The following is a 17,591-nucleotide window of genomic DNA, read 5'->3' on the forward strand; positions in this document are numbered from 1 at the left end:
CCCCGCCCCCTCCCCTTCCCCGCCGCCGTCCCCGTCCCCGTCCCCTTCCATTTCTGCAGTCTCCTTCAGCGCTGTATTATAGATAAGTGCACTCCCCTCATTCTGGCATCTTGATTTTAAATAGTTTGTGTCTGGTAGTCACATTTTCTATTGTGTTGACCCAAAAGTTTATAATACCTCCCTCCACGTTTTTATCTCTACCACTTTTCTCCTTTGTGATGGTCCTTAAAATCCACTTCTGGTATCTCCTTCTGTGGCGGTGTCACAGTTTATGTCTTTGTCCTCATGGGAGCAGTGGGAGGAACATCTTGCCCAGTTTGGCAGGGCAGTGTTCTTGATTGTTGCATGGGCATGATTCTAAGGAGCTGATTTTAGGAACAGCAGACTGTTCAACCTCTTAATCCTGTTTTGTCTTTCATGGACTGATCGTGGGCAATTAAACAGGCTTTCTCTGTCAGAGAGAGTACACACAGGACTGGTGTGGGGGCAAATGACTCAGTGATGCTTTTTCAGAGCTATATTCATAGCACAGTCCTGGAGAGAGAGCTTTAGTGAACTAGCCATGATACCTGACCTGGGAGTGCTTGTTGACCCCATACAGATTGTGGCAATTAGTTCCACTTACATTATTTTCCAGTAGCATAAAAGCTCTCTTTCTCTATCCTCTGCCCACATCCCCCTCTGATCTTGGCTCACTCTTCATTCGTCAACTTCATTCCCTGTTCCCCTTTCGACTCATTGTTAGCTCTAATTTTCTCCTTCCTCCCTGACACTGCAGTTCCATGGACCTCTCCGAGATCCTGAAGGAAGGAACAAAGGAGTCTCATGATCGTGCAGAGAACACTCGATTTGTGAAAGAGTTCCTGAAAGGCAAGATTCGGCGAGAACTGTTTGAGGTGGGACTGATCATAGTCTGTTGTTTGTTAGCAGTTAGGTTTCCCAGCAGATTTTTGTGTAGCCAGAGATGTGTAGCAACATGCGATACAGAAAGGCCAACATGGGACATAACAAGTTTGATTCCACCAGAAACCAATGTGGAGCGGAAGTAGGAAGAATGGATCCATTGACCTGTACAAGATTTTGGCAATAAATTGTGTGATTACACAAATGCAAGCAGTTTGGCAAAGGCTGAGCTCAGCACGTCACCATTTATATGCATCTTTTTTTTTTGCCAGAGATTGAAAATGCCATGATGTGAACAGGGCCTGTCACCAGCTGGATGAGTTCCTTGGTCCCTTTACAGCTAGTCACTCAATCCCATCACCCACTCTGACTTTGTCATGAAGATCTGCTATTTGAATCCATTTAGGATGAAGGAGTTGACACGAGTACTTCTGGTTTAAGATTTTAATCTCATTGCCCAATCAGGAAGGGTTGTTTAAAGATCCCTATTCCATCCAGCTGTCTACTCTTTAAACAGTTGGGATATTTGCTTTTTTTTTTGACTTTCCCTTGATTTCCAGGTAACTAATAAGATCACAGTATAACACAGAGCTTACAGATTAGGAGACAGTTTTTACCTCTGCCCTAAATAGGTACTGCTGTTGTCTCAGATTTCAAAGTTGTGTATTTAAGTCCCATTCCATGTCTTCACCACATGACTGAGGGAGTGCTGCACCATCCGAGGGTGAATGCTAAGGCAGTGCTGTCCTGCTTGGTGGTTGTTAGGTGTTCTTTAAGCCAGTGCCATAAAGACAGAGTATATGATTATGATCACGTTATTATTTGTGGGATCTTGTTATGCACATATGGATGCATTCAAAATACTGACTACACTTCAAAAGTATTCACTTGTCCTTAAACTGCTTTGGGATGGCCTGAGATTAAACAAGGTACTATAGAAATGCTAGGCTTTACAGAAACTTCATGTTTTAAGTTGCTCCTGCTTAAACTGTTCAGCTTTAATTCTGTGGTACAACGGGGTCAGTATGTGCACCTAGCATCATGATCTTCACTTTGAGCAGGCATCCCGTGACCCGATGCCATTTTAGAGCAGCCACTCCTGCAACCACCTTTCCTTCTGTTTGCCATGGCCGTTTGCCCCTTAATGCTGTCAATTGCAATTTCTTCCTCTCCCAAGGCATCGAAGTAGTACAAAGAGTTAACATATTTCTTTCACCTTTTAAACTAAAATGGATTTTAAAAATAAGTGTACGGTATTTAAACAATGGGGAGGGGGTTTTCGCAGATCAGCAGAACTAACTTTGCGATTTGGTGTCCTGTTCTATTCCACCTGTGTTACAGTTGGGCACGGTTGCCCTCTACTTCACCTACTCGGCGCTGGAGGAAGAAATGGATAAAAATGCAGACCATCCCGGGTTTGCTCCCCTTTATTTCCCGCTTGAATTGCACCGCAAGGATGCTCTGGCCAAGGACCTAGAGTACTTCTATGGGAAAGACTGGCAGGATCAGATCAAGTGTTCAGAGGCCACAGCAAGCTATGTAGAGCGGATCCATCATGTGGGGAAGCATGAGCCTGAGTTGCTGGTGGCACATGCCTATACCCGCTACATGGGTGACCTGTCAGGAGGTCAGGTGTTGAAAAAAGTGGCGCAGAGAGCACTGCATTTGCCCAGCAGTGGAGAGGGTGTGCAATTCTACACTTTTGACAACATTTCCCATCATGCTCGATTCAAGGAGCTGTATCGATCCCGGTTGAACACTTTGGAGACCACTATGGAGATCAGGGAGAAGATTGTTGAGGAAGCCAACCGAGCCTTTCGCTTCAACATGGAGGTGAGCATTACCGAGGGGTGTTAACTAAGTACAGTGCAATTCCCACTCTCAATCTTAGTGTTCTGCATCTTCCAGACAGTTGTCATGTGATGCACCCAGTCAGGGAACAGAGATCCAGCAAGCTTTCACCAAGTGAGGCAACACGAGTGAGGCACTGCTGTGTCATAACACACAACAGGTACAGAAAATGGCAGAAATAATTTGGGTTACAACCTTATGTTGGATTATTCCCTGCTTTTTAAGTGTCTCTTGGTACAAAACATTGCCCACTTTCCCAGCATATGGAATGTTTGGCATTTTCTGTTACGATTGATTTTTAGTGTTTTTATTTTGTCTCGTGTTGAAACAGTTGATACCCATCGCCCGTGCTCATTGACCCACAGTGGCTCCAGGTTAAGCAACAGCTTGATTTTTTTTTTTTTTTTGTTGAAATGCTTATTCTTGTTTTCAAATCCTTCCGTGACCTCACCAACCACCTCACAGTCCCACTCTGTAATCTCCTCCAGCCCCATAATCCTCCTGATATATCCACATTCTTCTATTCCTGGCCTCTTCAACATCTCTAATTATAATTGCTGCACTCTTGGTGGCTGTGCCTTCACTTACCTGGGCTCTAGGCTCTGAAGTTTCCACTCTGAATGCACTCCACCTCTCTATTTTTCTCTCTTCGTTTAAAACACTCCTTACAACCTGCTTTTGATTAAGCCTTGTTACTTGTCCCAATATATGGAGCTCAGCAAGTTTTTTTAAAAAAAATACTTGGGTGTAGCATCCTGGGAAATTATGATAAGCCACTCTTTCAACATAAGTTGAAAAACAGACTTCTCCCTCTTGTGTAGTAAAGGCTAGAAAATTACTAACATGTACCCTCAGACAATTGTACTTGTAACAGTGAGAGGGCTGGTTTACTGGCACTACTCGCAGCCATGAAAATGGGGAGCCTGTGTTATGTTGAGAGAACCCATGATGCTTCTTCTGCAGTAAAATAATCTATGCTATAACTCCACCTGTTTGTGTCTACTATTGATTGATTGTGCCAGTTAGTTACTGCTTCACTTTAATCTTTAATCTCAATTTTTCACAGGTTTTTGAAGAATTGGATAAGTTTGGAAAAACCCTGGGGGAAGTCCATCAGGAATCTGGGGTCCCTCTCCATGATGGAAAAGGCGATGTCCGGAAGTGCCCATTCTATGCTGCAAAAGGTATGTTGGCTGGGCCATCCTCTGGGAAACGTAGTTGGGGAGAATGTTGGAGATGCCAGAATTGAATCAAAGGAGAATAACTCGGTGTCTCCACAGTAGTTAGATGCAGTGTAGATGTTCTCATGTTATCAGTCTCTTGCCTGTGGAAAAGACAGGACAGCTGGACTCTGGCCTCCAATTGAAGTGGTCTCTCTACCTTGAGCTGGACTAGTTTATGCCAAAGGACCAAGCTTCAAACTGTTGGCATCAGAGGGTAGGACAGCATAGAGCAATGTATAGGTCCATACTTCTGTGATGTGACATATACTGTAGGTCAATGTAATTAGTTGCAGCATATGTCATTTTTAAAAAAACTCTTCTTTTTCTGTCTTTCCAGGTGATGGTGAAATGGGGTGCCCACTGCACTCTATCATGGCTGTGGTGCAGAGCTGTCCTTTCCAGCTGGTAGTAGCTGCTGTCCTGGCACTTTCTGCTGGTTGGTATCTGCTGTGATGTTTACAGCCATTACCATGGACTGGCAACAAAGTGATGCAAACCTTTCCCAATTGAGACATCCCGTCTTTACTACTGATTGAAATGCAGCTGAATTCTCGCAGGACTAGCCATGAGTCCAGAGCCTCAACACCTATCCAATTCCTCTCCCTTTGCAGCATATGGCCACGGACATAGGCCCATTAACTCAGCTCAACATTTTGCTGTGTTTAATTGTTGTGTTTAATTAGTGTTCAGGTATGGACCACTGTATACTGGCAGTGGTGGAGCAAGATGTAAATATAGCTGGCTTGAAATGCAGAATCTCGCTTGTGATAACCTTCCTGAATTGTTCACTGTAGTCCTCACTGTCACTTCTAGCAGCTGTTTTCAGAGAAAGTAAGATTTTCTAATTTACTTTGAATGAACACAGTTGATTTTAAAAACCTCAGACAGATAACGTTCCACTATGTACCTCAGAACAGTGACCTCAACAAAATGGAGAATTGTTGGAAAACTCCCATGTTCCTAGCTCAGTAGTCACCTCCTTGTGGATCCAGGCCCTGACTGATTTCCTAGGTATTGCCTGGTTGAGATGCAATTAAATGTAAAATTTCACTTTCTTTAATTAGTGATTGGACTTGAATAATTTCAGTAAGTGTGTGCCATTGTATTTATGCACATGATTATTAAATGTTGTAATGAGTCACTGGCTAAATTTCCTTATTTACACTAAATGCACTTCACAGAAATTACGGCTTGTTTAGTCCGGTGGTTAGTTTCTATTTCTTTCTTCCACTTGTTTATCTAACTTCCCCTTAAATGTATCTATGCTATTTGCCTCTGCTGTCAAGCTCCATGTTCTCTACACTGTTTCTTCTGACTTTCTCATTGGATCTAGAGTACAGAATCTTTACTAGGTACCAAATCTTATTGAAACTACAGGTACAATGAGGATAGCTGCTGTATGGAACATAATCAAACAACAGCTAAGATTCTAAATAAGTGTTCACTATCAAAAAGGAAAGTTGGAGGACTAGGACTCTAGATATCAAATACATCAACAACTCTCTCAACATCCTAAAGGACTTTCACCATGATGCAAACCTTTTCATGATATTAAATTCTTGTCAGGTCACCTTGAACCCTTCACTGTTCGTCACTTTGCAACATATGACAAAACCTCTATCAGCTGTGATCCTATACTGCATCCCAGGACAACAGCTGTTCCTTTCTTGGCAGAACTCCCAGTGGAATATGATGGACTAACCTCATTCCAAAAGGATAATGACTGAAACCTTCACGATCAGAATGTTTCACTGTTCTGCATTGTTACAGGACCTAATTTTTTTCTTTTTGGAGGATTGGGGAGAAGAGACAGTTACACACCACAAAGAACAATGGATCTGGAGTTAGTTTGGATAACCACATCATAAGACCCACTAGTCTATCTGCAAAGACACAAATACTCCAAGCAGCTAAAGGAACATATAACCAACTAAAGAAAATAACTAACAAATTCCTGCCAATTTTAAACAATCAATCAAACTCCAGGAATCATTTGTTATTTCAAGATTTATCACAGTACATAAATGGAATAAACACCTAATTTTCAGAACAATAATTTTATGTTGTCCGAAACATTGATCACATTGTAACAGCTGTAATTAAATATTGTATCAGTCACTATATTTACATGGCCATTGACACTGTACAGAATTAATCAGAACTACAAAATAAAATGTAAAGGCTTTCTTATTGGAAAATGAGTTTGTCTCTGGTTCTTGCTGTTTCGTTTCAAGGAAAAGGAATTCCTTCAACAGCTCTTGCTACTCTGGCGGTGACGGCGTAAAACATCCATCTTTCACAGCAGCACACCAGCCCACGATCTTGGTACCCAGGCTGGGCTCAGTTTCCACTCGAGCGCTTTCCTGAAATTAGTATACAGCCAGTAAAACTTTTAAAGCGGGATTCTCAGAATTTTGATTTAACACAAAAGCAGGTTGATTACAAGTGAGAACATGTGTGTATAGAAAACAAAAAAAGACAGGAATGCAGTGAAGTGTGTGAATCCTCACTAAGCATCCACAAACCCACCTATGCACTAATGAGTCTTCCAAACTTGCTTGTTAAAGCTCACAGTATTAGGAAACATCATTGGCAACTGATGTATACACTGACATGGTTTGCACTATGGCCTGATACATTAAGAATCAGAAAGACTCAGGACCCTCAGAACTTCCACCTGGTATCCATGTTTGGGGGCTGCACTCAGCTGTTAATCCTATTTGATAACATCCAGAAACTGCCACAATACTGAGCAGGGAGAGGAGTAGGGTATCCTCATATTTGTATCAATGTTTTACATCTAGTAACTGCGCAAGGCAACAAAAATAGTTTGTTAGCCAGATGGGCAAATGTTAATTGTCAAAAAGAAGGTATCCTACCTCTGATACGTCAGCTAAATATTCGCTTCAATTTAGAAAGGAATCCCTCTTTGCTTTCCTCTGGATTTGCCTTGGGCGTGTCTGACTCTTTTCCTCTGGTCTCAGTGGTTGCCTGGGCTTTAGTGCCTGTAGATACAAACAGTGAAAGCCCAGGGTCAGAATATGAGGAAACAGACTACGCCAACACATGCGTAATTAGACACAAGCCATACATGCTTGTTTTAGAGTTTAACTGGTCAGTGAGTGAGGTCAAATCAGGGATGATAACAAAAATACTAAAATTACAAGTGCTTTATCTGAATGCAGAAAGCATTCTTAACAAAATAGAATTAAGTTGTACAAAAATATAAATGGGATTGACCTCAAAGACATTTCCAAAATGGTATAACGATTAAGGTTTGAAATGAATATTCTACAGTAACTGACGTATTGAAAATAAAGACAGAAATTGGGTACTAAAAAAATTACAGAACGGTAATAGTTAGGAACAATGGTGGCTCAGAAGAGCAGATCATAGAATCAGTGTAGGTGGGGAATAAAAAATAAGAGTCAGAAAATGCTGGTTAGTGTAGTTTATAGGCCCACTGTTACCACTAGACATCATTATATAACAAATCATTTAGTAGTTTACAACTTAATCATTGCTGAAAATAGACATTTTGTCAAAGCTTTTAGTTTTCATTGGGACATCTTGTAAATACCAAAGTAAATGTAAAACATTGATACTATATGAGAGGAGAATGCTTACTGGTTGACAGGTGGACTTGGTGTACGAAATAATATATTGACAATCTAGAATTCTCTCAATCTAGAGATGTCATGTGTGGCACATGTGTACTGGAGACAACATTCGATAGTACACAGAGCCCCGTTCTTTGTAAACAAACAGACCGACTACACTTTTTGAAAAGAACAGTGACAGCCACTCTCTGGTTCATTTCAGGGCAATGCCTCAAGAGTCAACCTGTTTAGTTTGAAAATTAAACAAAGTTTGACAGTTAAATGAAAGTCATTATTGACTGGTGCATTCTCCATGGCAACACCAGAGTCTTTATAATTGTGGGGGCTTTTAATCTTCACAGTGGACAAATCAAATTAAAATAGTTTGATGTCAAATTCAGGGGTAAAGGTACAAAAGAGTATGAGGAGAGAGAGAACAGGGTACTGAATTGGATGATCAGCCATTTTCATATTAAGCAGTGGAACAGGCTCAAAGAGCTGAATGGCTATTCCTGCTCCTATATTCTATGTTTCTATAAATGGCTTCCTCCTGTCTTTATGTTCTATCAGACATCTATCAAGGTCACTCGAGAGAGGTAATTTGAGCTGTTATGGCTTCTTATTTTCTCTTTCTCAGAGCACTCTTCCTCTGGCACCATCCAGAGACCAGCACAGCTCCCATAGCACAAAAAGGATGTACAAAATTCTCATCAAGGCTTCAAACTCATCCTGTACAGCAGATTGTAAAGACTACACAAATTCTAATCTGGGGAGAACCGCAAAAGAAACTAAAGGATTTACCTAATCACAGCAAGCAGTAAAAGCTATGGGAGAGAAATAAGACTGACCATCACAAAATGTTCACTGAGATGATTCTTCCAAAGTAACTTAAAGATCATTGACCCCGTATTATTTTCACCCAGGATTGCAAATTGCCTGCTGCATTTTCTACAACAGTGGCTACACTTAAAATATCTTGTTATTTGTAAAGTACTTTGGAACGTCTTGATAATAAGTGCACCACAAGATTTTACTTCATATTCTGCTACAATCTTTTAATTTATGTTTCAATCTTCGTGACATCTATTCCACTAACTCCATGATTCATCACATAAGCTGGACTATTGTGTGCAGTTTTGAAATCCACATTATAAGAGGGATGTGATAGCGCTGGAGAGAAGCAGAAGAGACTTACCAAGATGGTGTCTGGGCTGGAGAATTTCAATTATGAAGAGAAATTGAACAGACTAGGGTTGTTTTCCATAAAGGAGAGGAGATTGAGAGGGGTTGTGGATTGACATGTACAAAATTATGAGGGGCACAGATACAGTGGACAGGAAGAAACTTTTCCCCTTGATGGAGGGATCAATGACTGGGGGCATAGATTTGACATATGAGGCAAAAGGTTTAGGAGGAGATGTGCAGAAAATCTCAGAGTGGTGGGAATCTAGAACTTGCTGCCTGCAAGAGACAGAAACCCTCATAACGTTTAAATAGAATTTAGACGTGCATTTGTGATGCCAAGGCATGCAAACCTATGAGCCAAGTGCTGGAAAATGGGATTAGAATAATTAGGTGCTTGTTTTTGACTGGCGTGACAACAATGGGCTGAAGGGCCTTAGATTTCTATGGCTCTAGTTCTTGCTGTTAGCTGATCTCACCTCCTCCTGATTTTATTTACATTCCCTGCAGACTAAGTTACAACTTTCTTGATTCCAAAGCACTTGTTCAACTTTGTGTTCATAGCATTTGATTAGTTAAATTATACTGCACATGTCTGCTGATGAAACCATTAATCTGCTTCTGACCTGCAGTGGTATTAACTACTCCATTCACTGTGCCCTCCACGTCGTTCTCCTCCTCTGCGTAAGCCAGCATCAGGGAACTCTGTCTGGCCGTCAACCTCCTGCCAAAACATTGAATTAGAAGTAACAATTAGTGTTCATAGCCAGAGAGGAACAGATCTTTCCCTAGAAAAGAAGTTCCAAAATTGATGTTCACTTTACAACCTCTTTAATCACAAGCAAACTGCTTGAGCAAACAAATCAATTACAGCTACCATTTGGTCAAAATACAACCTATTCTATGACAAAGTACTCAATCATTTGTCAAATATGATCATTATCATTCAAGTGTGTTCAACTGCTACTTACTTCTAAGGAGTGAAAAAAAAGGATTGGTAAAGATTTCATTCTCACAAGTCCTGTATAATCACCCTGGTGTTACATATAAACAGCAGGTTACTGTACCTTAAACCACAGACTTTTGAACAGAACACACAAAATAGAAATGAACGCAAAAATTGAGCCATCTTAATTATCACTATAAACCACATTTTAGGAATGGAAAAGGAAATGTTGTTACAGCCTACCAATAACATAGTCACCTCTTGCACTAGAAAATTTGAACGAATCCATAAGTTGATTTAAACAATATGAACACCTTTAAAGTGCTTAAAATCCTCAAAGGGTTAGATTTTGAATGACAAGATTAACAGAGAGACTGGATAACTTTTCTCACGACCTACAAGGGGTAGATCTCCCATCTATTCTTTAGCCCATCTTTGAATGGGGTGATAACCAGGCAAATTATGTGGTTGTGGATGATCTGTTCTACTGTCAGACTACCTCACTGTGTGACTCTGAAAATCAAAGTTACTCTCCTCCTAATTAGAGATAAAGTATTCTAACTGTGAGACAACGTGTCAGTCAGAATAGACTCTTGGTTGATTACAAGTGCATCCATGGTGTGAAACAGACCGTATTACTCACTTTGGGATTTTCACCTTTATGTGGATATAGTGATCTCCATATCCGTAACTGTTGACTTTTGGGATACCTTTACCGGCAAGTCGAATCCTCTGATCAACCTGAACCCCAGCTGGAATCTGTGGACAAAAGGAACAGAAACAGTTAAACAGCTATGTTCACAAGCAGCCACCACAGAAGTCAGAAGCTCTCAATGTGATAAGAAAGCATGAACTCAAATTATTACAATCCAACTGGTAATGGGGAACAATGAGAATCACATGATCACAATTTGATCTGTCAGTTCTCCAATGTGGCCTCAACTCTGCAGGAATTAAAGGTTAATCACTGGGCCATTGCTGCAAGTAAAACGGGGAGGTCAACTTCTTGGGTAGAAAAGTGCTGGGAGATGGGAACGGCCTGATGATGTGGCATAGTGATTAGCACTGCTACCTCACAGCGCCAGGACACAGTTTCCATTCCACCTTTGGGCGACTGTCTGTGTGGTGTTTGCACATTCTCCCCGTGTCTGCATGGGTTTCTGCTGGGTGTTCTGTTTTCCTCCCACAGTCCAAAGATGTGCATGCTCGGTGGATTGGCAATGCTAAATTGCCCACTGTGTTCAGGGATGTGTAGATTAGGTGGGTTACAGGGAAAAGGTAGGGGGATGGGTCTGGGTGGGATGCTCTGAGGGTCAGTGTGGACCTGTTGGGCTGAAGGGCCTGTTTCCACATTGTACAGATTCTATTCTAAGGCTATGAAACTCCAGGAATAATACCACTCAATGATTACCATTGCCCTGCTGATGATAGCCCAGTGGCACTCACCGTGATATTGATGGTTTCATGCAGTCCTGCAGCCCGTGCAGTACCTCCCAGAACTGCCTGGGCTATGGATATATACAGGTCAGAATGAATGTCAGCTCCCTCCCTTCGAAAAGTTGAGCTCCTTTGGACCTAAAAAATTTTTACAAGAATATTTTCAAGCAAAACTGAAGCAACCCACAACATCTTCCTCCTCCTCAGCAAAACTACAACTAACTCTATCCTGCTCATCCTGAAAGACTACTCGTGTAGTGGTGCCGACTACCTCTCAGGCCAAATGTGTTTAATGGGATTGATAACAATGTTACCGGCTCCCCCCTCCCAAAGAAATCAGGTGAGTCTATACCCCACTTTACACCTCATATCCCTGCATATAATGTCACCAATGGGTAAATTTAACATCATGACAACAGGAAAAATAGCCAAAACTGTAAGTAATTCTTCTCCACGCCCAAGAAGTTGCATCAGAAACAACGAGCAAATCTTCTCTCATTAAAGTTTTTTTTCTAAAAAAGCACATCTTTAATCAATGCTTTCAAGTCAATTTAGCAGGCACACTCCCTAATAATCCAAACATTCGTCTCCAGCATGCTTAGTCACACGCCTTACCCTGAAGGTAATGAAGATCTCCTTGCGTCCCACTGGCATCCTTACAGTCTGTCCATCCTCCACGCCTGCAATGCATGCACACACTGCATTAGGTAAAGCACAAACACAGCCAGCCTATACAGAGACCAAACTAAAACCAACAGAACATAGATCACTCATTGTGATACAGCTTCATAGACTTCTCATGCTCAGCTTCAACTCATGTTATGTGATGACATAAGTGACTATACCATACCACAGAATCTGCTACCTATCCTTCGCCTCCTCCTGTTAATGGCAAATGAGGGCAGAGTCTGGTTTAGCTGTAACAGCTTCGCAGTTAGACAGCCTGAGCAAGGCAAAAGAATGAGGAACAGGCAGAGGCCATAAGGCTATGCAGACCTGCTCCACATTCAATCAGGTCATGGCTGATCAAATGTTGACTCAATTTATCCACTTTTTCTGTAAGCTGTTTGATATCTCACCCAGAAAGTAACTTTAGAAAGTTCAACTGGAAATAACAGAATCTCACTAAAGTACATCAGTAACTTCAGGAGCTTAACAGAGTCAATCAGGCACCAGTGAATGGACGGGAAGTGGCCAAGACTGTGTAAAAAAGAGATAAGTCTAATTCTGTTGGTTCCAAACTTATAGTGCAACATATAAACAATGATATTCTGCTGTCGATAGCCTGGAGCTTGGCTAAGCAGCACCCCTTATTCATGGAATTGCATGTAGCTCCTTTACTCCATTGCAGTAAATGACTTGGTGTCCAGTCCTTACCAGCCGGAACTGGTACCATCACTGTCCTCTTCTGTTTACTCTGCCCACTTCCTCGGCACACGATACAGGGTGTCGTCATAACAGATCCCCGCCCACCACATCGCCGACATGTAGAGCGCATCATGAACGGACCAGTGTTCAAAGTTTCCTGGAAGAGAATAAACACAGGGGAATGTGTTGGTGCCAAAAACACTACCACTAGAATGAAAGTCAAAACCAGAATAGTTTATGGGAAGACAGTGGCATAGTGATAAATGTCACTGGGCTAGTAATCCAGAGGTCTAGTCCAATGCTTTGGGGGTCATGGGTTTAAACCCCACAATGATAGTTGGTGGACTGTAAATTCAATCACAAAAATCTGGAATTGAAATCTAGTCTCAATTATAGTGACTTTGAAGCTCTTGTTGACTCTCATAAAACAAAACACATCTGCCTCATCAAGGTCTTTTAGGAAAGAAAATCTCCTGCCCTGACCTGGTTTAGCCTATACATGACTCATGTGGTTATAGCCTATACATTTGGTTAAGTCTTCAGTGATATGGCAAGCCACTCAGTTTAAGGGTATCTAGGTATGGGTAACAAATGTTGGTCTTATCAGTGATGCCCACATGCCACGTAAGAATTTTGAGGATCTATCGATCTTGATAAATCCAATTGACTTCCACTATCTACACCTCACACGGGGGAAGGAAGGAACGGACATCGTGAACATGAAAAGATGTGTGTGCGCATGTGTGCATATTGACTTCCCTCTTAAACAGCATAGCCCTGAGGTAAAGATTATGTTCCCTTGTTCAGGATTACCCCACCAGAAGAAATACATTTTGTTGTATCCACCTATGAAATCCATAACATTGTAAACATTTTGAACAGTTCATTCCTTAATCCTCCACATTTAATAGAATACAAGTTGTACAATCTGTCCTCATGATGTAATTCTTTAGGTCCTCATATCATTCTCACAATATATCTAGCAGGAGAAAACAGAACCCTTGTCCTCCTGCACTTTTCAAGAGTGAGTTTGTGAAATGTACTGTACCATGTACTCTTAAAAGCATACATGATAAGGCCGCATTCTCTAAAGACAAATACCACTGTATCGGTACTGTACCCCAAATATTGCATTTGCTTCTTTTACGCATATTCATACAGAACCCAAACAAACAAAAAAAAAAAATCAAATACTTTGGGCAACCCCTGGAACTGAACCCCAGTAAAATACACTGCCTTCAGGAGGGAAAGGGAAAGAAGTTAGTGACAACATTTGTACTCACCATGCCACTTCCGTTGCAATAATGGCAGTGCTGGACTTTGGTTCCTGGTTCATTTCCCTTACCATCACACCTCTGGCATGTGTCCTCTAAATTCACCGTAATCTCCTTGTTGACACCTTTTGCAGCCTGTGTAAAGGTCAGTTCCATGATATACTGCAGAGGAATATCAGATATTAGATACCAACATAGTGTCTAAGGAGCAATATTAAGCATCATTACTGCATAAAGCCAAAGCTCAAAGACAATTCCTGAACTTGATTTTAAAATGTGTAAATCTCATCCAAACCCTAATTGAAACAAAATTTTCTCTTTCACGGCAATGACAATAATGTGTGTGTTTGGTATTGGTTTGATGGCTTTTGCTTTAAATCTCGTCATAACAGTCAAATGGTTTAACAGCAGAATCATGAACCAAGCTCAACTCATTACTAGACTGCCGTTTAACGTGAAAGTCATCACAAATTCAAACTACATACATGACCTGAGAGATATATTGTTAGGCTATGACAACAGGTTATTTTCAAATACGTTTAAGAGTAAGCGGTAAGCAGCAGTAATAGCTTTAAGGGATATTTAAGGAATAGGTGGTGTTCAAATCTTGAACCCATACTATTATCATAAACAGCTCCCGCACAGATAAGACAGGCTTGATCACTTGATAGTGATCTAAGGTCAATCAAAACACTTTGAATTGCCCCAGGATGCTTTGGTTATTTATGGCCAACTGTTGGCTGCCAAAATACCACTTGCTAAAAAGTAACCAAAAAAATGAAAGCATTCAGATTATCAGTTTGATCTGCTGTCTGATGAGTTAATTATTCAGTGACCTTGTAAAGTAACCTGAAGGAACATGGTGTAGAGTGCAAATTAACCCAGAAGATCCAAAATAGTTCTGAAGTATTTAAAGCTGAGAGAGAGACAGACAGATGTTTGGTTTCTCAGGAAATCAAGGAACATGGGAAACTTCTGGAAAAGTGAGGTCAAGCACAATGTTAGTTATGACTAAATGATGGAGCAGGCTCACAGGGCCAAATGGTTCACTTCTGCTCCTATTTCTTCTTTCCTTAAGTGAAGTGGAGAAACACTCTCTTGGGGTTTGGTGGGCAATGAAGTGTTTGATCAGCCACGATTATATTGAATGGTGGGACAGGTTTGATGAATTGAATAGCCTAATCCTATTTCTATACAAGGAACTGAGGATGGACAGTAACAGTATCACTGTCTTCTGGATAACCAAATAGTTAGCTTACTCACCTCCTGGTGCTGGTCAAAGACAGTGTTAAAATCTCTGAATCCAGAGCCAGTAAACTCCCCAAAGATGCGTCTGAAAAGCTCCTCTGGATCCACTGAAGGCCCTGACTGCCAGTATTCCTGACTCCTTGACCCTCCTGCATCAAACCCAACTCTCCCATAAGAGTCATACTGTTTCCTCTTCACTTCATCACTCAGAACCTGTAATGCACAATTAGCATCAATCAGAGCTGGAAACCAATTAATAAGTAAACTCAAGGATAACGATCCCTAGGAATCCTGTATTACTGTTAGAGAATAGACAGTGATTGTCACACAATTTTCACGGTTTTTTACCTCAGATATAATATTCTTACTGTAGTGTTGTCCTTTAGAGATTACCTAACTAATCAATTGTGCTGGTACTGGCACATGAATAGAACACTGGTTCCTTCTCTCGCAATTCCCAACTACACACACAATTCTCAACCCCTCTCTTCCCTCACAACTCTATGAAGAGTGGAAATGCTGTGGCTGTGCTGACATCTGCTGTCCACCTCCCCATACAATCAGCCAACTCGGGGCCCAGAAACTCCCCTCCAGACTAGACAGATTGCTGTATTGGTGCCAATACAGTTAGGGGCTTTCATTGGACTACATTCGTTACCTCATATGCTTCTGCCACTTGGGAAAATTTCTCCTTTGCCTTTGGATCATCTTTGTTTGTATCTGGGTGGTATTTCTTTGCAAGCTGTATATGCAAGAACACAAGATTTATTCAAAGCTACAAGTAGTTATAACTGAAACCAATCTTTTCCCTGTAGGTTTTGCTGGGATAAATACTCCAACTATTAAAATAGGTTTGATGAAGACAAATTTCCCAATGTAATTCTTTTCCATTTTTTGTTTAAAGTATACACCAGACAGTGTTGCAGTGATAGTGCCCCTCTGGCTCAGAAGTTCAGGTTCAAGTCCTATCTGCCCCAGACAAATCTCATGACATATCTGAACCAGACAGTCACTACTGCAGACATCTTATTTTAAAAGCAGCTTCATTTATAAAAGAGGGGATTCAAATATGACCCAGTAGATGCTGCCTAGATTCAGATCCATCAGTCAAAATTGGCCACTTGCAACTCTTGATGTCACGAAAGTGGACTAGCAAAATCAGCTCCTTCATGACAAGGAGGGAGAGGAAGACATTAAAGTAAGTTAAATTTGACTAAGATTCCAATTACACAACTCAATTTGATGAGCTGGAAAAATTATTCTGGTTGATGGCTTGTTGCAATTAAAAAAAAATTCCCATTGATTACTTGTATAAATACAGGAATTTAAGTTGTAAGTCTGGTTTAAATGACATACTCTTCTCATACCTGATAATAAGCCTTCTTTATCTCTCTTTGCGTTGAGTTGCGAGGGATCCCCAACACCTCATAATAATCAGTTTTGGCTAAAGGAGAAGCTGTATGAAATGCAGCAACACCTAGAGAATTTGGTGAACAGCCTTGAGGCAAATGAAGGGGAAAAGAACAATTAGGAAAAACACCCACAATCTCCCGCATTTAAAAAAACTATAAACCATTTTCTTCCTTGCATCAAGAAGTGACACCGTTTTCTCCTCTGACTAATGGCAACAGCTACATCTGATGCTCATGCGATTCATCGCAAGCAAGTCCAAATCTTTCCTTACCAGACAATCTATCCCCAGTGGGATAATGCCTGGGAGCACAGACACTGCCCAGATTGTGGAGGGGAGCATTGACACTGCCCTTCCAAGGGTCGCTTGAATTTCCTCTCTGTCATGGGGCGGAACAGGCTATGCAATAGTTACCAGGCCGATGCCCGCCGGCCCTGCTCGCTTTCCTTACCGGAGAGCCGCAACCTTAGTTCCAGGCCGAACCTGAGACCCAGACCTCCAGCCGATAGCAATCCAGGGCCCACACAAAAGGCAGTACGGAGACCCCGAGTGGCGAGTATCCGCACGGTGCCAGGCCGGACTCCAGCCAATGGGTTCCAGGTCACCGACACCAAGCGAAGGTAACACCGTGCAGCCGCCATCTTAGCGCCTGCGCAGACCAACAACCCTTTCCGGTCCCGCACATGCGCACAACCATCCCATAATCACATTGCGCCTGCGCAACAAGCCTAGTTGCCTCGTAGCCTGGAGTTAGGTTCATGCACCGTCAACCATGTGTTAGGCCTATGCTCCCATCCAGGGAAGTACTGCTGCACTGCTACAGAGGTCATTTTTTTGATGAGACATTAATTTGAGACGGTGTCTATCCTCTCAGCCCGGTGAAAATGATTTAATGATACTATCCCGGTGCAAACATGATGGGCGGAATAGCCTCTTGCACCATAGATTCTGTGCTTATTCAGAGACTTAGGTGGATAGCTTTAGGCTGATTTCTTGTGCATGTATTTATTATTTAAACAATTTCCCTTAAAGAAAGCTGCTGCTGTGTTTCCTTGATTTAACTCAGATACTGTACCTTTTTATGTCTTGCTTTGTTAGCATTTGTCCTCAGCTTATTTTGACTCATACAAGTCAAATTTTGTTTCGTCC

General features: G+C 41.5%; 2 protein-coding genes across 3 annotated transcripts in view; one reads left to right on the forward strand and one right to left on the reverse strand.

The window, feature by feature from the left end:
• Nucleotides 1-5,116, forward strand: part of LOC109928649 (heme oxygenase 2) — a 13,293-nt gene extending 8,177 nt beyond the window's left edge. The window contains exons 2-5 of the mRNA XM_020528596.2: nucleotides 779-896; nucleotides 2,245-2,736; nucleotides 3,821-3,938; nucleotides 4,315-5,116. Coding sequence (XP_020384185.1) covers nucleotides 779-896; nucleotides 2,245-2,736; nucleotides 3,821-3,938; nucleotides 4,315-4,430 — 844 coding nt within the window. The 3' untranslated portion in view covers nucleotides 4,431-5,116. The remainder of the gene's footprint in view (nucleotides 1-778; nucleotides 897-2,244; nucleotides 2,737-3,820; nucleotides 3,939-4,314) is intronic.
• A 940-nt stretch (nucleotides 5,117-6,056) lies between these two features.
• Nucleotides 6,057-17,123, reverse strand: LOC109928648 (dnaJ homolog subfamily A member 3, mitochondrial). Of its 2 annotated transcripts, XM_020528595.2 has the most exons (12): nucleotides 16,894-17,123; nucleotides 16,399-16,529; nucleotides 15,690-15,773; nucleotides 15,047-15,244; nucleotides 13,793-13,945; nucleotides 12,519-12,666; nucleotides 11,757-11,821; nucleotides 11,151-11,279; nucleotides 10,348-10,463; nucleotides 9,385-9,482; nucleotides 6,857-6,982; nucleotides 6,228-6,340 (listed from the first exon to the last, which is right to left on the reverse strand). In XM_020528595.2, the coding sequence occupies exons 1-11, from the start codon at nucleotides 17,081-17,083 to the stop codon at nucleotides 6,867-6,869; spliced, it is 1,428 nt and encodes a 475-aa protein (XP_020384184.1). In that variant the 5' UTR covers nucleotides 17,084-17,123; the 3' UTR covers nucleotides 6,228-6,340; nucleotides 6,857-6,866. The 2 variants fall into 2 exon arrangements, with proteins under 2 accessions (XP_048465327.1, XP_020384184.1); XM_048609370.1 differs by lacking the exon at nucleotides 6,857-6,982 and having other exon boundaries at nucleotides 6,057-6,340; nucleotides 16,894-17,122.
• Between the last annotated feature and the right edge of the window lie 468 nt (nucleotides 17,124-17,591).

Source organism: Rhincodon typus, chromosome 21, assembly GCF_021869965.1.
Source record: "Rhincodon typus isolate 14 chromosome 21, sRhiTyp1.1, whole genome shotgun sequence".
Lineage (NCBI taxonomy): Eukaryota > Metazoa > Chordata > Chondrichthyes > Orectolobiformes > Rhincodontidae > Rhincodon > Rhincodon typus.